Source organism: Ctenopharyngodon idella, chromosome 7 (genome assembly GCF_019924925.1).
Source record: "Ctenopharyngodon idella isolate HZGC_01 chromosome 7, HZGC01, whole genome shotgun sequence".
Lineage (NCBI taxonomy): Eukaryota > Metazoa > Chordata > Actinopteri > Cypriniformes > Xenocyprididae > Ctenopharyngodon > Ctenopharyngodon idella.
In genome coordinates this window covers 2,720,808-2,745,438 of record NC_067226.1, presented here as the reverse complement: position 1 = coordinate 2,745,438, position 24,631 = coordinate 2,720,808, and the positions used below count along the sequence as shown (strand labels likewise).

The window sequence follows — 24,631 nt, the reverse complement described above, 5'->3', positions numbered from 1 at the left end:
GGAGGCTGGAAGGAAGTGCTTTTATGCACCTGTACCGGAGCACCAAATTAATTTGAGCCCTGCAGGGTCCTGCACCATTCAGAACTGAAATGAGAATGACTTTGAAATTCCAATTCAGTCAGTGAATTTGTAATGAATATGAATGCAGAATCACAATATCAAATTTGAATGTAAAATTAAATTAAAATGAACTGAAATTCAACCAATTGTTAACTAGAAAATCATTTTGTAAAGGCAATCTTTGAATGTTAGCAAAAAAATAAATAAAATTATACAGACATGGAAAAAAAATACCACACAGATGAATAAATCAGAAAGAGAGACAGGCAGATCAAGACAGACAAAAACCATATGCAGTTAACCATCAAATTAGTCAAATCTAGCCAAACTCTATTTAGACCACCCCTTTATATACTAAAAACAGTTCAGGAAAGCAATCAGGGCCTCCGCATCAACCAAAGCCTGGCTGCTGGCTCTTTCCACCCCCACCCCTTAGAGCTCAGAGGAATTTGGGATGGCTGAAGATCCAGGGCAAGAGTTGAGGCATGCGGCAGCCCCGAGAACGTGCACTGCTGGGGGGCCAGCTTCACCACAGAGGCCAGCAGGCCTCCCACACCAAGGCCAGCCAAGGGTTCCCATCACCACAAACCTTCCCTAATATAATCTGCTAATATAAGACTCCTAAATATAGAACTACAGCCTGGATCATTCCATTTATAATGCCTACTTCTGATTTCTCACCATCTAATTTTTATCTGCTGTTTTTTTCTTGTAAAATCACTCTTCATAACCTGCTAAAAAGACTGGAAGGCAAGTCAAACACAGGAAGGTTTTATCTCTGTCTTTTGTCTTTCCTTTCACCTCTATATTCTTCATATTTTGAAACGTCGAATTACAGGAAGGCAACTTACACACAGTGATTGAGATTGACAATCAATTTTGTCGATTGAAGTCTGAAGTCCAGTTTTTATTAAACTGAAGCGTTATCTTGCTCTCAGACCACAAAACCCCCGATTTTCATTTGTATAATAATGCGTATGAATGTAGCCAGGCATTCTTTGTGTGCTTATGCTATACGTTCATTTTGCATATAACAGAAGAACACTAAAAAAAATTCAGCCGTGATACCTGAAAATTTCAGGTAGGCATTTTGGTTGAAGAACTGTAACTCTGCTTCATAACCAAACACAAATTACATACCAGTTATCACTGTAAAGCTGCTTTGACACAATCTGAATTGTAAAAAGCACTATATAAATAAAGGTGACTTGACTTGACAACCATATTTAGCACTCCAAACAGCACTGTCAACCATATCTCCCTGCTATGTGAATGCGGCTAAAGAGAACACATTAACGCAATAACGAATGTTTGAGAATTAAGTCGTTCGTCACGTCATCCTCCATCCATCCTCTTATTCCTCTCTGTCTAAAGCGCTTTGAAGCAGAATTTGGATGTCCTTCTTTTCTTTTTGTATTCTTGTCTTTTCAGATAGGAGAGTGAATCCAGGTTCCAGCCTCTCACCAAAACCCCTCCCAGAGCTTCCGGACCTTTTCGTTGTCTATCTCCAGAAGGATTGACCCGCAGCCCCATCCCAGGACCCGGGAGACCGGGACACAAACAGGCCCTTCAGGTTGATTTATCGGGCGTATTCAAGGCCAGGCGCGCAGGGGGACAGAACAGTTCTGACGTCTCTGATCACCAGAACAACCCCTTTAAAATGCCACCTCTTGAGAGAAGACTGCACCTCTACCGACTTCGGATGCTATTGAAATTATAATAACAATAACAGTATTAATAATGAAAGATATCTTTGTAGAGAGTCATGCATCATGACAGCTCAAAAGCAAAACATGACATTAAAAAAAGCAAAATGGCTATTTTGTTCATTCTTTTCTTCAGCATCCTCTTTTCTCCTCTCTTAAAAAAAACAAAGCAAAACCACACAAGCGCCTTCATGGTGAAGTCAGGTTAAAAAAAAAAAAAAAAAACTAAATGGAAAACAAGTGGCACTGCATCATGATGGCAGGCGGGACAAAACGGAATTGTTTTAGTGGAAGAAAGAGCTATCCGTCACTGTCTGTCAGCTCATTCATCCAGTACTCCCTGAGCATCCAGCCCATCCGTCATCCCCTCTCAGTCCCTGACACCCGCCCAGGTTGGCCACTTCGGCAACAAGGGAGGGGGTCCCAAATATGGACCCTTATACCCCCACTATTATGGTTTCCCATCCTTTCTAGATCTTGGAATTCAGAAACACACATATGCTACATACTTCTTACCGGCCTTTTTTCAAACATTCATTTGATGTGTCCCAAAAAAACTGTAGATATATTTATTAGAACTGATGCATGACCTGATACAATATATACATTTTTTCTTTTGAGGTTTTTGCCAAGTTTTTTTTTAGACAGACAGTTGAGAGGAGAAATATATAATACAAATAGAGAGAGAACTGGAATCGAAATTGAACTTGCATTTACCATATGAGCTAGAGCTAGGAAAGGAAACTGGTTCATCAATGGAATGTGATTCTTTCTTTAACAATTGTAAATCAATTCACAAAATTTAAGAATTGGTTTAGCTCATTTTAGTTGGATCCACAAACACTAACTCAATCTCTTAGCTGTTGTTTGCAGTATGCAAGACATGAGCTGCCAACCAGGACTGACCATGAAAGCCACAATGTTGCAAAAGAACAACGTTCAACAAAGTATATTCCAAGATTTTGTTTGTATAAGAAAAACAATGGGGAAAAAGTGTTCTCATTTTTATGATGACAATACTGCCCTACAATGGTAACAAGCAGTAACTAGAAAAAAAAAAAAAAAGGTTTTAGTGTGGATTTTGTAGTTACTGCAATCGGAGCATAGTTGAGCCAACCCATAATCATAAGAGATTTAGTCATAACTCTGACAAAATTTGCCTTTATATGACAGAACAAATCAAATCAAGAATCATTTCTGGAAAAGGACTGTGAACATCCTGAATCAGACTTGAATCGAATCATGACTCCCTGAATCAGAACTGAATCATGATGTGCTTACAGATACCCACAACATACAGGTACATGCTCTGTGTCTGAACTTGAAGTATGTGTGTTAACTACTAGGCTATGGCTCAACATTTTATTGAATGTTAAAATGAACTGCAGTGTCGGCACCAACATACGGCGCAAATGCGTTCACGGCGACCCGAGTTCGATTCCCGTCTCGAGGTCCTTTGCCGATCCTGCCCCCCTCTCTCTGCCCAATGCTTTCCTGTCTGCTCTCTACTGTCCTCTCCAAATAAAGGCACAAAAAAGCCCATAAATAAAAAAAAATAAATAAAAAAAAGAACTGCAGTAACAAAATCTATTCTGTGCAACCCAAGTACTATCAAAAAGTCCTCTAAACAAAAATAATTTGGATAAGCGAATAATCCCTTGGACTGTTGCCTTTCTGATTGCAAAATCACCTTGATGTTCTTCTCAGTGTATTTCAGTTTGTGTTTTTCAAGCCAGAGCAATGGTACAGGCCAACGTTTCCTATCAGCGGCTCCAGTTCCGCAATGTTCAGTGTGCAGAGGTGCAAATGGGATAAGATGACCCGTAAAGAACCATCTAAAAAAAAATCTAACCTTAAACTGAACAGAAGGAGGTCTAGAGGCCACCTCCAGACCACAATGGTAAATACAAAACCACCCAAAGGTGAATATCAGGCCGGGCCTTGAGACCACAGATATGAATACAAACACACACAGACTCACACATTGGAGGAAAGAAACCTTCAAACAAAACTAAGGCTAGTGTGGAGGTTTAGGGGGTTGGGTTTGACAGTATAGGGGAAAATAAGAGAAAGAAGGGGGGGATGTTGAGGGGTAAACAGGGGAAAACAGAAGAAAGGGGAAAGAAGAATGAAAGAAAAGAAAAAGGAGTGGAAAAAAACAAAGACTTACTTGTCTCAAGTCGATGAAGGCGAGCAGCAGAGTGTCCCCCTGGAAGCCAGGCACCGGGCCGGCCCTGGCAAACCCTGTGGGAAAGAGAGAGGGATAAAGAGAGCAGGGAATTCGCCATGGAGCGGGAGATTGGCAGACGGATGACAGCCGGGACAAGGGGAGGACAGGGGGAGGTTCAGTGGGGGCGGGGGAGGTGAAATGGAAGGGGGCTTTGAAGGTTTTGGGGGTGCTGGCAGAGGGGGTGGAGGGTTAGTTGGGTGGTTCAGAGCAGAGTCATGTCTCTGGGTCTGCCACCGGCTTTGTGCTGCCCATTCGGGGGAAAAAATCATCATCAAACTCTCATTAATTCTCCCCAACGCTGATCTGACAAGCCAGATAGAGGGACTGTGTGGGGATGAGGGGGCTGCCTTTACCCTGTAACCTGAAGCCTGACGCCGATTCCCATGAGGCCGCTCTCCCAGACCAGTGGTGTGGTACTTAGCGAAGGGGCCGACAACACTTGTGAAAAGCCAATGGGCTGGGGGTGTGTGAGGAGTGCAGGAGTTGTAGAGGTTTCTGAGGGCCATTGGACCTTTCTGTGCCTTTGGACGGGAACCCGTAAACAAGCAGCTTCACTATTCTGAAAAACGGAACATTTGACACGCGGAGACAAAACAAGCCGGGGCCAGAAGAAATCCCTTTCACCTCGTGATGCTGCGTGCCTTTCTTGCCTCTCACGCAAATTACACGCCTGCCATCTTTATTTCTGACCCCCGCAAGCGCTGAGCCAGCGACTGCTTACCCTCGTGCTTTTGTTGCCGCGTCTCAGTCCGAGAGACTGTCGATTTTTCGAACTTCCCCACTCGCCTTTTTACAGGAGAGAGACCTGCGGCAAAAGGCGGCATGGTTTACGTGACGCGTGTCAGAGCACATCTCATCAAGATTCAAGAACGGGACCTCTAGGCTTTCACCTAACTGCCACATACCAGCATAAAGCCCTGTTAGTGACTACGCTAAGAAACCTCTCAAGGGATAAGCAAGGAAAAGCTGTCAAGACCTTTATGCTCCCCAAAACCAGCTGAGCCGAACAGGAAGCAACTCTTGACACTCTCTCCCTTTGAATGTCCCCATCACTCGCTCCTGGTGTTGTACAGGTCAAAGAGGCAAAGCAGACACGAGAGAGGCCAATCTCATTTTAACAGAGCCTCTTGTGGGCTCAAGATAATAATGCAGTGGTATGATGACTGATAACCTTTAATTGAAAAGTGATTAGCAAGCATTCTAGTATATAATATGACTGAATGTCCAACTGTCCACGAAAGTACCTAAATGCCCAGTTTAACTCAAAAATACCCAATCTTAAAATAAGTTTATGAAATGCGGTTATTAAGTTCAATTCCTTAGACCCCTTGTTAGACACCTTCCTCAACTTTGAAGGCTAAAACTGCCTTATACCCCCTCCACGGGGTATAAGGTGAACATGGCGTTCAATGTATCATTATATAACACCCCCTCCATTTAGGGGTACAACAGCTTGTCACTGGTGCACTACACTCAAAGGGACATTTTTGTACTTACTTATCCCTTAAAGCAGTACTAGAGAAAATATTATTACTCTAAGGTACTAATGTGCATGTTTTAGGGGTACAAAGTTGTCCCTTTAAGGGTACTGCCCCAGTGACAAGCTGTTGTACCCTTAAAGGTACAATTATTGCACATTTTTTTCTGACAGTGAAGCCATCAAGATGCTTGTCCACACCTTCAACACTACACATCAAGACTATGTTATGTCCTTCTTCCTTTTAAAGCTATTCCCAGACTTCAATACATTAAAAACGCAGAGTACTCACCTGCACTACAGTTTACTCATTCAACATTACACATTAAACATTCTTTTGGGCCTGCTTATGATCAAGCTTTATGCAAAGAAATATATTATCCGACCCTTCTGAATCTCTCCTAAACTGATCCTCATTGTTTCCTCTCTTCATTGAGCCTTCATATCTCCCTCCCTCTCTATCCCACAGCGCAGACACATCCAAACTGTTGATAGATCGAACCACAAACACATCATCTGTGCATTCAAGTGGTTACATCTTTAAGAAGTTATTTTAGTTTTGTATTATTTCCTAAGACCCAACTTTGAAACTTCAAAAGAATGTAAACACGGTGACCTCATTCACAAAGACTCAAAAGGAGTGAGTACAGGGGGGAACTTTCTTATTACTTGAGTGGCATTTTGATTAAAGCTCAGTTTTGTGGTTTGAAGCATACAAATAAACAGGGGATCGTCTAAATCAACAAGATGTGGCTTCTAAAAATGAAAGTAATCACTGGTAATCACATGGTACTTATCAGGCTGCTTAGTAAACCAAAGCAAACCACAAGAAAAGAATGGCATACGGTGTAACTGATGTGACCGTTTTAAGACTGGGGTCATTTTCCTCTCTCTGTCTTTGACCTACATGCGATAACGCTCTGGCTGAGGATCATGGGAAATCCATTAACCATAAGGGGTTAGGCGTTCAAAGGCAGTTTTAGCTGTGGTCACACACAAAGCCGTGAGGACAGATGAGCCAAGCGACAAAATCTCAGATACTGGCCAAAAATACATACAGTACTTTTGTCTTCTCACCTTTTTCTCTAACTTTCAGCTTAGATGGGTGTCAAACAAGACGTTAGTTACAGTAGACACAGCATTGTGGTTTAATTAAGAGTCTCCAGTATGATTCAGGAAATTTTAAATTGGGCCACACCAGGATGAAGCAAAATCATGAAATCAGGTTTAAAGAGGCTTATGAATGTTCACTGAGCGTTTGCTCAAACTTACTCTCACACTCTTTGACGTCCACGTTAAACTGCTGCAGGGCTCCCATAGACACTTGCCTGACATCAGCCTCCAACAGCAGCTGCAGCAGGGAGGTGGAAAGGTGTTTACAGGCTGACATACATGCCGTCTGAGCCACCTTCCCCTAGAGAAAGAAGGACAGATTGGTGAGAAAATGTGAGGTTCACATACTGAGTATCTTTCACACAGTATAACCCTCTTCAGTAGGTAGTAAAACTATAGACATTTATTTGAATTGTTTACATGTTTTTCCCCTCATTTTTATCCCCGTCCAACTGAATATCATCCAATACTCCTTCCATTCTCTCGATTGTCAGGATCTGTTGCATTCTGGTCTCTAATGTAGTCTCCATGAGCACACACAAGAAACACTTTTCATATAGTATTTACAACCACAAAAGTCAATGCTTACATGCAATCTCACAAACATAAAGAGGGGAGCTTAGCAGCACTCTGGTGTATATTTATGCCGGGAGAACCGCAGTGCTGTTTAAACATCAACACACGTTCACCGTCACACACGCAGATACACACACAATTCAAGCTCCAAGCCAAAAACCTCAAATATGCCCTTGTCTGCCGTCCAGCGCCTTCCTGACAATCAGGCTAATACTTCAGGGGAGATCCAAAGCTATTAATATGACACTAAACCTGAAAGAAAACAGCAGACTGGAGGGCCAAGAGTCTATGTGGGATTTTTATCTGATGGGGTCAAAAAATAAAAACAAAACACCATTATACAAGAGGACTTCCTGCACATTGGAAACACTTGGGCAATAAATCTAGTGAAATGAGGGATGAATACACAGTAAATCCATATAAGAGAGAATGAGAGGTCTTTTTTTATCCCATTTCTGTCCATGTGAGATGGGTAGAGAATGGAAGGAAAAACAGACACCAAGACAATGCCCTCTTTGCTTCAGAGTCATCTCACCCTTTCCTCCTTTTCCTCTGTCTCTCTCCATCTCCCATGGAAATTCCACTGTAGACATTTCTTAAATTAGAAGCCACTAGCGTTAACCAACTAACTCACTCAACTAACTGCACTTTTCTGAGCCATATCTATCCAACTATTCCAAGGTTGTTTTGCACTTGTGCTATCTTTCTTTTCAAAATTAATGGCACTTGGCTATATACAGATATCTAATGCAATTAACTCCATAGAGTTTTACGAGGGTCTTAAAGGGGATAGTCCACCCCAAAATGAAAATTCTGTCATTAATTACTCACCCTAACATTGTTCCACACCTGTAAGGCTTTTGTTCATCTTCGGAAGTCAAATGAAGATCTTTTTGATGACAGAATGCGGTCAGATTTCCTTCCATTGACTGCCTTTGTAACTTCCACTTTGATGCTTCAAATTCTTCATAAAGAGATTGGAAAACTAATCCATATGAATCGAGCTGTTTAGTCTAGATTTTCTGAAGAAAATCAATCGCTTGTTATGATGAAAATATTTAATTTAGGCTTTTACTCGCATGTAAACATTGATCAGCTAACATAAGCAGAAGCTCAACCTAACTTGAATAACACAAAAGAGCAAACCTCTTCTGGAAGCTCAAACATCCTGCATAACCAATGAGGTTCATTCTTGTGTGTTACACAGCACATTTGAGCTTCTGGAAGAGGTTTGATCTTGTGCGTTATTCAGGTTAGGTTGAGCTTCTGCTTATGTTTGTTATTCAGGCAAGCAGCCATATCACCCTGTAGCCCAAGACTTGTTGCCCACTGAAGCCAAGCAGGGCTGAGTCTGGTTAGTACCTGGATGGGAGACCTCCTGGGAAAACTAGGTTGCTGCTGGAAGAGGTGTTAGTAAGGCTAGCAGAGGGTGCTCACCCTGTGGTCTGTGTAGGTCCTAACGCCCCAGTATAGTGATGGGGACACTATACTGTCAAAAAAAGCACCGTCCTTCAGATAAGACGTTAAACAGAGGTCCTGACTCTCTGTGGTCATTAAAAATCCCAGGATGTCTTTCGAACAGAGTAGGGGAGTAACCCCGGCCTCCTGGCCAAATTTGGCCTCTGTCCATCATGGCCTCCTAATCATCCCCTATATCCTGATTGGCTTCATCACTCCGTCTCCTCTCCACCAATAAGCTGGTGTGTGGTGGGCATTCTGGCTCAATATGGCTGCTGTCGCATCATCCAGGTGGATGCTGCACATTGGTGGTGGTTGAGAAGATTCCTAGATTCCTAGTGCCCAGAAAAGCGCTATATAAATGTAAGGAATTATTATTATTATTATTATTATTATTATTATGTTCGCTGATCAATGTTTTCATGCAAGTAAAAGTCTAAATTAAATATTTTTATCATAAGCGATCGATTCTCTGAAAATCTGGACTAAACTGCTCGAGTTTTCCGATCTCTTTGTGAAGTTTTTGAAACATCAAAGTGGAAGTTACAAAGGCAGTCAATGGAAGAAAATCTGACAGCATTCTGTCATCAAAAAGATCTTCATCTGTCTTCCGAAGATGAATGAAAGTCTTACAGGTGTGGAACGACATAAGGGTGAGTAATTAATGACAGAATTTTCATTTTGGGGTGAACTAACCCTTTAAGTTTCTAAATACTTTTCGGGGTCACTGTATGTTGAGAGCACAAGAGCTAACTGCAGCAGTACAGCCGTGACATAAGGTTGTTCTGACAGAATCAGAGGGCAAGGACTGGGGAGGGTTGGTCTTGGGAACCCACAACATCAGTTGGCCATATGGCTGTGAACTTCATTTAGCCAAAAGCTTCTTTGTACACAGTCATATAAAGTATAAAGTATACACATGCACCTGACTGACAAAGACCTGAATGTTTCAGGTCAGGTGGGGTCAACAGGAAAAGCTCTCCCCTCCTCTCTCACTACAAAAAGAGGAGGATGGAGGCATGTGATTGTGTCCTGTGTGGGGTCAGGCCCCATGTGAAATTGCTATAATCCATCTCCACCAGCTTCTGAAATACCTATGGCCTATGTGTTAATGTACAGTTGACATGGATATAATGAGTAGAAAACTGTTTTGTGTGTTCAACATGATGCTTAAATAGTGTAGCACAACTACACATATGCACACACATTGCAGTCATATTTAGTCAGCCACTAATCAGACTGAAGCACTAACTAGGTGATTATAGATGATTAGAGTGCATGCACTGCACTGCAGTGATTAAAAAATAAACACACTTGTTTTCCGGACTCCTGTCTCTGTATGTTTAATAGCCATAATAAATCACAGAGGCCAAAGTAGTAAGGGTTGTTTCTGTTCTTCATGGTGGAATGAAGACACACACGGCTACCTGTCTCCTACTGGGGACATTCTAATCACTCACAAGTCATTTGGTCTGATTGGAGTGAGGCGTTTGTAAATGTGGTGAGCTTAGATTTTTTGCAACAAATAGAGTCATAAGCAAGGATTGCACAATCTGGGCAGGGGTAAATAGATTCTCTATTTTCTTATATTGCTATATCTGTATTCACATATGCGTGCATTCATAGTTTCTGCTGCTCAATTGAAGAAGCATAAAACTTTTGAAACCCACATTACTTACTGGACAAAAACAAAGAAATCACATGAGTTTGTTCTGGTTCTTGAACCTGATTGGCTGAGAGGTCTTTCCAGCCATGCGATATTCTACCATTATCACCACAAGAACCGTTTCTCTATTTGAATCACTCCGCTTTCAGCATTATCACAACGAGTGTCGTGGCGGATGAGCAAACCCACCATATTTTTACAGATACTACTGTTATTGTGTCACGGAATGTAGTTTTAGGAGGGTTTTTTTGGGAGAATGTAGTTATTTAGATCTCGAATATGGGATTTATATGTAAACATAGCACCTATTTGAAAATTTGTTTAGATGTTTTCGGAGATGTGAGCTCCAGGCCATCAGTGGCCATTCAGCGCTCATGTACCCAGCCGAGAACAGCTTTATCTCGGCCCGTCCTTCGGGAATTTGCCGCTTGAGATATAATACGTATCGGGTATATCAAACGGGCAATCTTTGGTCTTATTAATCTATTATACTTGTTCCAGAGCAAATCAATTTGGCTTAAGGGCTATATTAAGTTTCATAACCTATTTACATTGAACTTAAATCCTGTATTAACTAAAGTGCTGCTTTTGTACATTTGACTGAACTGTTTGCTTGTGTTTACAGTATTTCCTATTGTACTTCTTATACTGTTATGGCTATTGTTGTTAATTTAAATATTACTATTCAATAAATATATATTATATTTAAATAACATGCCATATTTTGTATTGAGATAGGATCCACTAGTGACTGTGATTTGGACTTCAGTGATAGTTACATTAGTATGCCATTAGATGGCGGCAAATGAAGCGACTCAGCGTTCCTTCATGGCTAGTTCTAAAGTGACATTTTAGAATTAGTAATGGAGGCTTGGTCACAACTGTTAAACTGTCAACCTTGATATTTGAATCTGTGGCGGTTCCTCACAAAAGAGGGTTTTTAAAGACACTCCGTTGTTGCTTCTTATTTATTTACACGCTTGTGCAATCGAACTGTCGTCTGAACGTAATATCACACTCGTAGCCATGCAATATGGCTCTATATCATATTATAGCCGTGCTGATATAGAGGGATATCGCACGGCTAGTCATGTGATATTGCTTATATATTATACAAGACTAATACAAGAAAACAAGTAGTGATACTGCATCAAATTTCAACTGAAATTTCAACACATTTTCAAAGTGCCAGCAACTTTGTAGATCCTTCCAACACCTGTTGCAGACATGCGTCCCCAATACCATTATGTTTTCCACATGCATTTGGTATTAAAACGCTTCAGTCTCCTACGAAAACACCTGACACCATACAATGCTAGGTTGTTAAATTTTAACTTGTCGGACAGCAGAACACGGCTCCAATCTTCAATACTCCAAACCTTATTTTCTTTGGCAAATAAAAGGTGTTTTTTGCAGTTGATAAAACTAATAAAATCCAGCCTCTTGTAGCTGTTGGCTTACAGTTCAAGATGAAATTGGAGGTTCCTCACAATTGCACATGTCATCCAGGTCTTCAGAAGCTGTTTTGAGGTGGTCCCACGTTCAGGTGTTTTTCATCCTTCTGTCACAATGCTCACTAATCTTCTCTGACCAGCCACAACACTTTACATACTGCATGGTAGTGGTCTCACTGTACTTTGAAATAATTCGGTGGACATTGTGACCATTCACATCCAGCACATGAGCAATATTCAAAACAGATTGACCAAATTTAGCCATTTTAACAATATCCTCATTGGTTGGGAGGACAGATTGAGAGGACAGATCCTTCCATTTGGCCATTTTCACTAAAACCCACAAAATCAATACATGTATAGTTGAATCCCGGCTTCAACCATACATGTATAAATCTGAACAGATTAGCTACTTTCAACACTTAAACGCTGGAGCCTTCGTTCAAAGATATGTATGTTTAGGGCCTGATTTAAACAGTTCTGCTTCGTGTGACACAACCCTCTCACAGTAGCACATTTGTTTTACAGTTCAGGGCTGGGGGATGTTAACAATTAGCTCAGGGGCTCAAAGGAGGGAGCGAAAATCAAAAAAAGGGAAGAAAGTAGGAAAGGGTGAAATGAGTGAACAGTTAGAGGCCGCCTGCACTCCAACTCTCCAGTCTCCAGTTAATTAAACAAAGGCTCATCAAAGCCCTCATTAAAAACTACTCAACAGCAATTGGCTGTCAAAATAAACAGAACACACGGTATAGTGAGACAGAAAGAGAAACAATAATAAAGCAAGAAAGAGAGATCAAGAGGAGGAGGAATACAAGAACAAGGGGTTCTGGACATTGGGCCAAGGATAGATTTCTTAATAATAATAACAATAATAATAATATGTTTGAAACGTCACAACACTTCTACAAACAACCCCAACACACACCACATGCGGAGGACCCCTGAGAAAACTTAGCATGGAGTGTGTAGGCTCTCTCAATGCACTCATATTTCAAACGCGCCCGCTTATTTATGCAACACACACTGATCCCTGTTTGTAAAAACAACGAATGTACACTCACGACATCCTAACAAGAAGCAGAAACTATCGCTCGAGGAGAACCGATGCCTGTCTGCGCTGATTACGCTCTGGTCGGAGGAAAGTTGATAATATGTGTTGAACTTCCCGACACCATGCTGCACTGTTCCAGCATTTTACAAACACAAAGGGAAAACAAAGACAGCAGCCAGTAAGTTTGGAGCTCAAATCAGGTTTTAAGTAAATAATGACAAATTGTGTTCCCCTTAAAATGTGCTTGATGATATTGATATGGAAGGCCTTTCTGTTACCTCAGGGTTTCCACAGCTACAGTACAGAGGGCCAGGAAGCAAATCAGAAATCCAACACACATTTTAACACCTTGCTTTGGAAATGAATAAAGAGCTGTTGTAAAGGTTTTAATAAAAGCTACGTAAAATTTTCAGAAAAATGGACGATACTGTGTGTGATCAAAATAATAACAGCAATTGTGTCTCCCACTTTTTGGAAGATTTTTCCAAAATTACCTGCTTGATTAAAATCCCTCATTCACACTAGACACATTTTTATTCATCAAGTATTTTTATGCAAATTTTGGAATATAGCATTAAAAATGCTGGATGGGAACACTAAATGATAATTACTTTTTCAAAATTTGCATTAAAAAATAATTTGAGGTGGCTAAATGTTTTATTCTGCATGAAGACATGAGATTTTGTTTACTTGAACAGATGATATGGAAAGGCTGCTTTATATGGATTGTTTTTGCAATATTTAAAATGAAATTTATAATTTAATGAAATTAAAGGATTAGTTCACGTCTGTATGAAAGTTTCCTGATATTTTACTCATCCCCATGTCATCCAAGATGTTCATGTCTTTCTTTCTTCAGTCAAAAAGAAAGACTTCAGTGGGGTTCAACAGGTGGAAGGTCCAAATTGCAGTTTCAGTGCAGCTTCAAAGAGCTCTACACAATCCCAGACGAGGAATAAGGGTCTTATCTAGCGAAACGGTCATTTTGTTAAAAAAAAAAAAAAAAAAAAATTTATATACTTTTTAAACCACAAATGCTCATCTCGCACTAGCTCTGCGATCCGCACGCATGACGTAATCACGTTAAAAAGGTCATGTGTGACGTAGGCGGAAGTACCGATCCAGCGTCTACAAAGCGAACATACAAAGATTAAGCTAAACGCCCTTTACAAAAAAACATTACAACAACGATATCGGACGATTTTGAAGTTGGAGGAGAAAATGACATGGAGTTTATCGCCGTACCACGGTACTTCTGCCTATGTCATGCATGACCTTCCAATGTAATGCGTGGCGCATCACAGAACAGTGCAAGACAAGCATTTGTGGTTAAAAAGTATATTAATTTACTTTTTTTTTTTAGAAAATGACCAATCGTTTCGATAGATAAGACCCTTATTCCTCGCCTGGGATCGAGTAGAGCCCTTTGAAGCTGCACTGAAATTCCAATTTTGACCTTCCACCCGGTGAACCTCCACTATATGGAGAAGAATCCTGGAATGTTTTCCTCAAAAACCTTAATTTCTTTTTGACTGAAGAAAGACATGAGCATCTTGGATGACATGGGGGTGAGTAAATTATCAGGAAATTTTCATTCAGAAGTGAACTAATCCTTTAAATTCATGATGAAACTTGGATGGAAACACATAATGATGATTGCAGTGATTTGCAGCAACAAAGAAATCATACACTAATGTTCAAAAGTTTGTGGTAGGTAAGACTTTTTAATGTTTTTGAGAGAAGTCACTTATGCTCATTTATTTGATCTATTTATCAATCTATTTTGGATCTATTTCACACAGTAAAAACAGTTATATTATTAAATAATATTACAATTTAAAAACTATTTTAATACATCTAAAAATGTAGTTTAATCCTGTTATGGCAAAACAACACTACAGCCATTAATCCAGTCTTCAGTGTCACATGATCCTTCAAAATGATTTTGTGCTTAAGAAATATTTCTTATTATTATCAGCAATGACATTAATAACAGTTGCTTAATATTGTGTGGATACGTGATACATTTTTTTCTGGATTCTTTAAGGAATAGAAAGTTCCAAAGAACAGCATTTATTTGAAATAAAATTTATAATTTGTTACATTATAAATGTCTTTACTGTCACTTTCTTCAAAAAAAAAAAAAAAAAAAAAAAAAAAAAAAAACAACAATATATATATTACTGACACCCAAACTTTTGAACGGCACTGTAAGTCGCTGACATTCAATGTTGGTGATTTAAGGCAACGGCAACAACTGATAATGCAATGAAGTTGAAAAGATTTCAACTTCCTGCAAATGTACAGCGAAATAAATGCGACCACAAATGGGAGAGCCTCATTCTTTCAATCAGCAACAATCAAGACTTTGAAACAACACCACTTCCAAAATTAAATAAAGCCAACAATACTAGCAGATAGGATGGATGTCTATGTTATGGCAGCATCAGACACTACAAAATAAAGCTCCTCATCTGAGCTGCCACATTTTCAGAGCATTTTGCCAGCATCAGCTCAATAATGACAAGTTAATGCAACAGAGACACACTGAACATTAAGCTTGCACACAAAGGTTTTGTGGATCAGACAGCAAAAACACTCAAAATGTCTGCTGAAGGATGTCAGTCTATGAACAGACCACCATGTAGAAACAGAATGTTATGGCACAAAAAAGGCTCCACAATACAAAAGTGCCAATCATCAAGAAAAACACTGAAAAACACAAACTTCAGGAAAGAGTTGACAACATGATATTACAAAAGTGTGCGTTTTTGGCTCGACACTTTTGTAAAACCACAGTGTACAGCCAAGAACTCTTTTCAGGGACTCAAATCCTGACTGGTACCCGTCGTTCTCTTTGTTCTTAAGCATATACGAGTGGGCCTTGTGTGTTTAGTACAAGCCTACATACTTGCCACAATAAATCGCCATTATATGATGCTTTAAGTTGTTGGTACACAGTTTTACACAAACATCTACTGTCGCACTTTAAGAGGCTTGTTTACTTTGAATATAAGTCATTTGCATATAATGTAACATTATCATTATCAAATCTCACCAATTACCATTTGAATTTTATGGTAAAACTCTACAAACAAATACCAGGAACCTAATGGACAAAACAACACTAAAGTCACAGCTTCAGACGCCTCATTTGTGTTCCATAACAAGCAATAAAAATGCATCCAAACATCTATGAGTGGGTCAGATGAACACCAGGCAGCATGCGGAAGTACTGTGACGAGAAATGGCCAAGTTTATGGCTGAAGTTAGACCACACTGCAAACATACAGTACTCACCGGTAGCATGGCGTGCTCTATAGCATTGCCCTACAGAAGATAGACAAAGACAAAATTAAGGTCAAAGGTCGAGTTTATGACTCCCCCTGGGTTCAAATGTGAAGTCGGTCAACCGCACTCTCCCATATCAACTTGGCCGAACATTTTACGATCGACATTGAAAGTCCCTCTGAGTGTCAAAGATGGTTTGTGGTCGGGTGAGAGAGGCAGAGTAAGGGAGTGTGACTGATGGGACTGTGGCTTTGGAGTCATTATCAAAGTTTTTAGCTATGAAGTTGATGGCAGGGTCGCTTCCACACACAAACGGTCAGTTCTTGACCTTTCCTGAAAACCATCAGGAGTGAGAACTGAGGACATGGTGAGGTTGCACAGATGGGGCTGAGTGAATCAGGATGCACTATGTTCACATGCAGAGCTGGAATGTGCAAACACAATATTATAAGCGACATATCTGGAAGAGAACAGGATCGTTTGACTGTACATCTGTGGTTTTGTGTGTATGTGTGTGTATGTGTAAATGGAGAAAGTGAGACATTCAGCATGACCGTAACCCGACCTGGGGTCGTACAAACATTGCCCCCTGTTGGTGAAATCCAGCCAACAATGTGAGGGCTGTTTTGCGGTGAGCTGAAAGGGCCACACTTCTCTGTTACTGAAAGCTTAGAAAAAGGGCAGTCAGGAATTTAAGAGATTACAGGAGCGCAGGAAGCAGCATTACTGCCACCAGCTCTGGATCAGAGACAATCCCGGCCAGTCATGCCGACACGGAAAGGTGTTTGGTTGAGGCCCCCTAGGAGGTAAAGCTCTTAAATTCTATGATTGTCAGAAATCCCTCATGACAGGGGTCAGGGCCGGGTTGTGCCAGTGCTAGACTTCCTTCGCTAAAGCTGAGACCTAAGGTCACGCCACACAATCTCTTTAACTCCATGTCAGCTGAGCCACACTGACGCTTGCAAACCCAGAACACTCCAATCCTCTTATTTGCTACGACCATACTTAGCCTTCTGTTGAAGTTCAAGTGTACTGCGAGTACAATCTTCTTTAAAGTGATGGAGTCAAATAGGGGAGACGACTACAAGCTCAGTCAGAGCATGCTGGGTGCAAGGATGGATTATGGCCCAGGCCGATAGGGCCTTAAATTATTATTAATTTATTGATGTATTTCAAACTGATGCAAATAAGCAACAGAGAATCGCAATGCGTGTGTGAGAGCTGTTCGAGAAAAAAGAAATCATCTTGCCGTCAATGCGATAAGTGAAATTCCAAGTTGCAGAATGCAAAGCCACTATTAAAAGATTCAATAACATCTTAGCTCCCTGAAAACTTCTTTAAGTTCTTATATTGCACACTCTTTAAAACAAACTTGTGCTGTATGTCCATCCTTTCCAAGGTAAGTGCAAGTTTAAGCTGGTGACCGGGATCCTCACAGAAACAATCTCTCCTTGGCTGGGTACAAAAATATGCAATTATCTTGAGTATTCATGTAATCTATGTGCAAATACTCACAGGCAGGTGAGTGAACACTGCAAAGGTGCTACAGAGGAAAGCGATGAGGTCACTCAGGTAGTCACTGGCCTGTCCACCTCCCTGTGTAGCCGTCCAATCATAATCAGCCAGCTGCAGAAACTGGTCAATCTTCTGATTCAGGTTAGTGTAGATCTCCTCTTCAGCAGCATGCCTTGCATCCTATACAAAGAGAAGCAAAGAATGGCTAAGAGAATCCAAACCAGGCACAACATGTGAGTTAATAATTCTAAATAATAATTCATACAATCCATGGGGGGAGGAGAATTACGACACAAACTGCAGGATTCATACCTTGAAGGTAGAGGTTCCGTAGAGTTTGGTTGCATTAATGGTGTCAGGAGGCACGTTGGTTATGTTGGAGATGAACTCTTCTAGGTAGTGACAGGACTGCTCCAGGTGAGTGGTGTTGATGATGATCTGAACCAACTTTGGGAATCAAATGTGATTCAAGTTAAGGATTAATCCATTAATCCAATTAGTTATTTGCGTAAAAATGTGAAGATTTGTATGATTTGTAGATTTGTATTGATTTACAATTTTCATTCAGAAACTTTCACAAATAATTACAAAGGAATGGCAAGTAACACATTGCATTATATGTTACATTTTGAAGTAGAAAGACAGAAATAGAATTTTCTTTTAAAACCTATTACAATAATCTTTATTTTATAGAGGGTATGCATTGATGTCACTTTCCCGCTGGGACATGCCCCCTCAACAGGACTGAGTGGCAAAACATCCTGCAACAAGACAGGCTTTAGTAGGGGAAACAGATGTTCTGCTTAAATAAAAGGCAGTTGGACTCGACAGTTATCCTTACTACTAACCAAAGAACCAGTGGTCCGTGGACACTGACATGAGGCCAGGAATCAAGTTTCCTAACATTTTCATGTTCCTGATTTTGATGCTGGGGAAATACATAAAGCAACGCCTGTGAATGCTGTATCTACTAGACTACACTATAAATACAATATAGGTAGATCTAAATCATTGTTATATACTGTCATATCGCCCTAGCCCTAAAACTCGTTAAAGCACTAAGGCATTATAGACATAACATTATGACTTTCTGTAAAGGTGCTTGGAAATGATGTGTATTGTGAAGTGCTGTACAAATAAATTTTATAAAATGCAAAATTCAAGTTGCAATGCTGTCAGTCTTTTTGCCACTCAGTAGGTGTAACCGCAGTGACTCCCACCTACTGTGGCATCATGTGCATACCCTCCATTTACAACTTTGAATTTTTTTTTTTTTTTTTTTTTTTACAGTTTACATTATCGTTCAAAAGTTTGCTTAAATAACTTTTTGTAAAGAAATTAAATGTGTATTCATCAAAGATGCATTAAATTTAAAAAAGTGACAGTAAAGGCATTTTAAGATTATTCTAATCAGCATATTAGAATGATTTCTGAAGGATCATGTGACACTTGAGACTGAAGTAATGATGCTGAAAATTCAGCTTTGCCATCACAGCAAAAAATTACTTATATTATAAATTACTTATAAATTATTTTTTATATTATTTTAAATTGCAATATTTTAAAATACTATTGTTTTTACTGTATTTTTGTTAAAATAAACGCAGCCTTGGTGAGCTTAAGAGTCTCCTTTCAAAAACGTACCATCCCCAAAAATTTGAGCGGTATCACTTTGTAAACATAATTTGAACAGTTACATTGCTACATTAACATTTTTATATCTAAAAGAGCTTTTCTTTCAGTAATAATGCAGCTATTTTCATCTGAACTTTGTAAAACTGCATAGGTAGAACTGTCATCACAGAGAAAAGCAGTGTTCGGGGGAAAAGACTGCAGAGGTATGAGTAATAACTAGCAAAAGCACCAAGTGGGAGTAATTCTAAAGGGGAAAGGGTACGAAGAGGAAGTCAAGGGTATGGTTAAAGGGACAGAGAGGGTTTGTCTGTGGGAAGCAAAGTAAGCTGGTCTGTGGTGCAGAGTTTGAGGTCCACAGGCAGGGCAGGGCTGTCAGCAGCAAGGCGCTGATGCACATTGGTGCTAATTGAGCCCAGACCTTTAGCTTGGACCCACTCTTCACTCCCTCTCTCCAGTCATGGTGCACCATGCAGGGAGGAAAGCCTGGTGCAGAGCCCGGGTCACACTTCCGCACCTCCACCAGATCCGGGGCAGGAGAGGGGGAGGAAGGAGCTTGATATCTGATCTTGTGTGTGTGCGCGTAATGGTAATAGTAAGACTAGACTTTGCTATGCAAACTACCTGAAACCAATAAATATAGCCTTTGCTTTTTTAAAAAAAAAAAAAAAAAAAAAAAAAAAAAAAAGAATTACAACAATGAATGTCTTTTTTTTATTCCTCTGCTATTCTTTCATCATTTTCTCATCAGTGGAACCCATCTGAACCATCTGGATTTTAGGGGTTATAAATAGACCTGACTGCAAGAATCAGCAGATCGGAGAAGAAACTAGCGACAAACACGGGGACAGTAAAGCAGGGATGAAGTGAGAGCAAAGTGGGGAAAAATGACACATGCTACCAGCCAGTGGCAGGTAATTTTGCTATATCTGCCTGTCATTGTTACGAACAATCTGTCTCAGATTGGGCTTTGACATGAAATGCTGTTTAGATATAGCGACGCACTTTTGTTGAAGTAACAACTTTTATGGAATTTTTCTGATCATCAATGTATTTGGTCTTAATTACAAGCGCTTCTTTGCAGGCAGTCAATAGTCTGGATAAGAGAATAACATGCTATAGCTTGCGAACTGTATAAAAAAAAATTAATTGCTAATTTAATGCTTCAATTTCACATACATAGGAACTTGTTTTATATATTTGAATGAAAAAATGGCAAGTAAAAAAAAATAAAAAATCTAAGGGGCTGGTATTCACCAAAACTGCAGCTGGTTCCCATCCTGAGTGAGAGAAGAATGGTACTAAAGGGGTCTATCTACAAGATGTGGAGAGTGATCTTTTTATTCAAGAACAGTTTTCCAGTGCTGTCTAGCATCTTGAAAACAGAGAGTCCAGACAGAGACTCTCTGTTGAGGTTGGAGTGATACTGAGGCAGCAAAGGACATCAGTGAAGAACAACATGGACGTGGGCAAATAAACAGACAAAAAAAGAAGGAAAAAAGAACCTCACCTCTGCCAGTCCAACGTTTTTCTTCTTTATGGCATACTGTAGGCAGTGGCTAAGGGTTCGTGTGAGCAGGAGATTTGTAGACTTACGGATCATGTCATCAATTTCTGTGGAGCTGAACATGAAAATTCATCTAATTAGAAATGCAAATATAAACACACATATTTATGTCTATAATGCAAATCCATAACCACATATTTAGGATTGGAGGGACAATGTGTACCGATATGGGGTTGTCTTGCCCCACCCACACCAGATCCTTTATATCCTTTTTTATACAGATACAAAATATCTTACATACACGTTTTTTGTTCAGTTTTTAGTTGACCTGCAACATGTCTAAGGTGTCCTTAAATTACATGCACTACTGTTCAAAAGTTTGGGGTCAGTATTTATTATTTTTTTTTTTTTTTTAAGAAATTAAAACTTTTATTCAGCAAAAATGCAAATTGATCGGGAAACCAATAAAGACATTTATACTGTTACAAAAGCTTTCCATTTCAAATAAATGATGTTCTTTTGAATTTACTATTTATCAAAGAATCCTGAAAAAAAATGTATCACTTATTCCACAAAAAAATTAAATTTCTGTCATTTAGTACTCGCCCTTATGTTGTTCCAAACTCATAAGACCTTCGTTCATTTTCGGAACACAAATTAAGATATTTTTGATGAAATCCGAGTATATGACTCGTTTTGTTTTTTCCGCACAAAAAGTATTCTCTTCACTTCATAAAATTAAGGTTGAACCACTGCAGTCACGTCGACTGTTTTAACGATGTCTTTAGTACCTTTCTGGACCTTGAAAGTGGTGGTTATATTGCTGTCTATGGACGAGTCATATATTCGGATTTCATCAAAAATATCTTAATTTGTTTTCCGAAGATGAACTAAGGTCTTACGGGTGTGGAACGACATGAGGGTGAGTACTTAATGACAGAAATTTCATTTTTGGGTGAACTAACCCTTTAAAGTCCAGAAAGGTAGTAAAGACATTGCTAAAATAGTCAATGTGACTACAGTGGTTCAACCTTAATGTTATGAAGCGGTTTAGATTAAGCCAGGATTAGACCTTAGTTCAATTAAGACAATTAAGTAGCTTTTATAAACTTATAAACTTGAGACAAAACAATGGCACTGACAGCCTTGATACTCCACCTCCTCTGAGAGAAAAAAGGCACAAAGTGGAACCAAACAAATGCAGATTCTAAGATGTAGAGTTTTACACACATGAACACTCACAGACATGGACTATGGGCAGGATTTAAAACCACTCATCAGGGCCCAATAACACCCTCTGGGTTTCAGTAACGCATGTTCCAAAAACCAAAGAACAACCACACACAGATATTACAGTTTAAATCAACACAAGGGGAAAAGGGGGATATCGCTTTTCTTTATTCTTCTTTTCTGTTTTATTGAAGAACGATGGGGGTAGGGAGGAGTAAAGGGGCTAATTTTTTCAGCCAACGGTCCTGTGCTCGTTAGTACGGCTGCAGCTGCATCTTCCTCTACTTCCCCCCACAGACTGGTTCACAAATAATTAAAAAGAGAGTAAAAAGAAAGAAAAGGACAATATGTCTCAAATGTGTCCATCAATATGAGCCAAGGCCCAGGGTGCAATAATTTTCCCCCTCGATCTGGGCAACAAACGCATTCCTTGCAAATTACTAAATCGTCTCTCGTTGTGCTGAGAAAAGCAGAGGAGGAATTTGAAAAACGTTCCTCTCCTCAGCGGGGGAAAAAACTCGGAGCTCTCTCCGCTGACTTGGCAACAGGAAAGCCGAACGGAGCAGAGAGATGGAGGACAAAAAAGAAAAGGAGAAGAAAAGGAGGTGCTATTCAACCACAAGATGATGAGAAGTTGCTTACAGACCAACATACAGATTAAAATAATAGCATCATCTGTGCTGTTGCAAATTCATGATGACTCTGAAATATTTTTAGTGTTGGTTTTGTTCAAATATTGTTCAAATTTCAGCAAAAGGCATGTTAGGTTACAGTCATCAGTTTACGTATGTTGAATACTATAACACAGCTCTGATCTTGAACATTACAATATGGAAATGTTCCTTGTATAGCTTCGAACCTCAACTAGAGAAAGGCCTGGCTTTAAATTGAGGACTTAAAGCGAGGCATTGGTCTTTTGTGACGATCTGGAAACTGACAGTGTCTGGATGAATCCAAAGGCCTCTGGCTATTCCTCATTTCAAGAGGGAGGGGGCTGCAATACAGAAAGAGAAATTGTAGTCTGATTAAACACAGACGTTTTACTGGCATTTACGTTTGATTTATTCATCCATTCAACTCTCTCACTTATTCAGTGAAAATTGGGGTGGGGGTTTGGTCTGATAAACAATGATCTGAGAGAAACAGATGAGAAGGGAACCAACGGAGACTGAAAATGTCCAATTAACTTCATTTTAAAAAAAGAGAAACTGAACAGAAGAAGAAAGCGAGACAGATACGGCTCCAATCGGTTAGCACAGAATGTATGTTCATTAGCTATTCAACCATCACAAAGAGTAACTTTACAGCTAGCTTTAACTCAAGGGTAACTTCAGGTTAATATGGTAAATGCGCATTTGTAAAGCGGCTCTCATGAGTGAGGTCTAAAGTTCGCTGGACATGCATTGGGGGAGTCACATACATTCCTGACGTCTGGTCTCCAGGCACCTGCACATGGACTTGAGCCCTTTACCTCCCCCTCTGACCACATCTCATCTCAATATTAGTGGAGGGAGACCACAAAGACTAATTGCCTCCGGTGGACTAGTCTGGGTAGTATGCAGAGCTGTTCCTTTGCTCCTTTGGTGTGTCAATCATAGGTTTCCGTCTCCAATAGCAACAGGGGTTTTTTTCTCTCTACACCCTGGGTATGTGTGTATACACTACACACATACCCAGCATCCTGACCCCATCATCTGAGACCTCTGGCTGAACACCATCTGGCCGCCTCTTGCCCTCTTACTCCATCGCAACTTGTGCTAATAGGGATCCATTTTTACAAATATGTCAAATACGAAAAGATCCAGCGAGTTGAGCCATAATTTGACAGTATTCTTAAATTAGCTGTGTGTATGGGGGATTTTGGCTTGATCTGGAGCCCTTGGACCCCACACGCCGAGGCACAGACTCCTGTTAGCCGGCCAAAAGAAGTCAAATGTTTATTGTTGAATTTTAACTGACATTTGAGCGTGGGGACCCGGCCACGTTCTGAAAACCACATAGGACATGACTGGTGGATGTGAAGAGGCAATGAGTAGCCAAAGTCTTGGTAGGGGTCCCAATAAAAGTGAGACAGCTTTCTCTGCCAACATACATACTTTACGGTATTATATATGACACGGACACCTTTAAAACACAATACAAACGCTAAATCCAAAAAGGCTCCTTTTTGAGTACTATTCCCAAAGAGCTTAAAAGCCAATGTTTGGATTTTACCACTAAGTAAGGAATAATGGTTAGTGATCATGATACAAAAATATTTGACTGCAGAATGCCAAAACTGATCAGACAAATTCAAGCATTCTAGAGAACTGTGTAATAAATTATTATTTTTGATTATGTTCTGTATATTTTTTTACACCTAATTCAAGAGTGTATAATTTATAATCCAGGACCAGAATGCTACCTAAATGCTACCTTACTGTGTGTAGATGAGCACATGATTTACTAATTTTATTCACCAGCGTGAATGCTGAAGATTGTGTCCATATCACAAACTTACATATAGATTACATTCAAACATCAGTGCCAAATGCTGTACATAATTAAAAGGGAGGTTCTACTGCTTTCAAATGCAAGCTTTAACATGTAACACATCCAATTCAGTTTATCTGCTCTGCTGTACTAAAAATAGAATAACACTAAAATATAATAATAATATATGAGA

General features: G+C 39.9%; 1 protein-coding gene across 2 annotated transcripts in view; it reads right to left on the bottom strand.

The window, feature by feature from the left end:
- exoc6b (exocyst complex component 6B) overlaps nucleotides 1-24,631 on the bottom strand; it is a 111,789-nt gene that overhangs the window by 27,753 nt on the left and 59,405 nt on the right. The window contains exons 16-21 of one of the 2 annotated variants that reach the window (XM_051898696.1): nucleotides 20,740-20,851; nucleotides 17,910-18,044; nucleotides 17,598-17,777; nucleotides 16,092-16,121; nucleotides 6,746-6,887; nucleotides 3,937-4,010 (exon numbers count right to left, since the gene is read on the bottom strand). In XM_051898696.1, the coding sequence (XP_051754656.1) occupies nucleotides 3,937-4,010; nucleotides 6,746-6,887; nucleotides 16,092-16,121; nucleotides 17,598-17,777; nucleotides 17,910-18,044; nucleotides 20,740-20,851 (673 nt within the window). The remainder of the gene's footprint in view (nucleotides 1-3,936; nucleotides 4,011-6,745; nucleotides 6,888-16,091; nucleotides 16,122-17,597; nucleotides 17,778-17,909; nucleotides 18,045-20,739; nucleotides 20,852-24,631) is intronic. The other variant, XM_051898697.1, reaches the window with a different exon arrangement.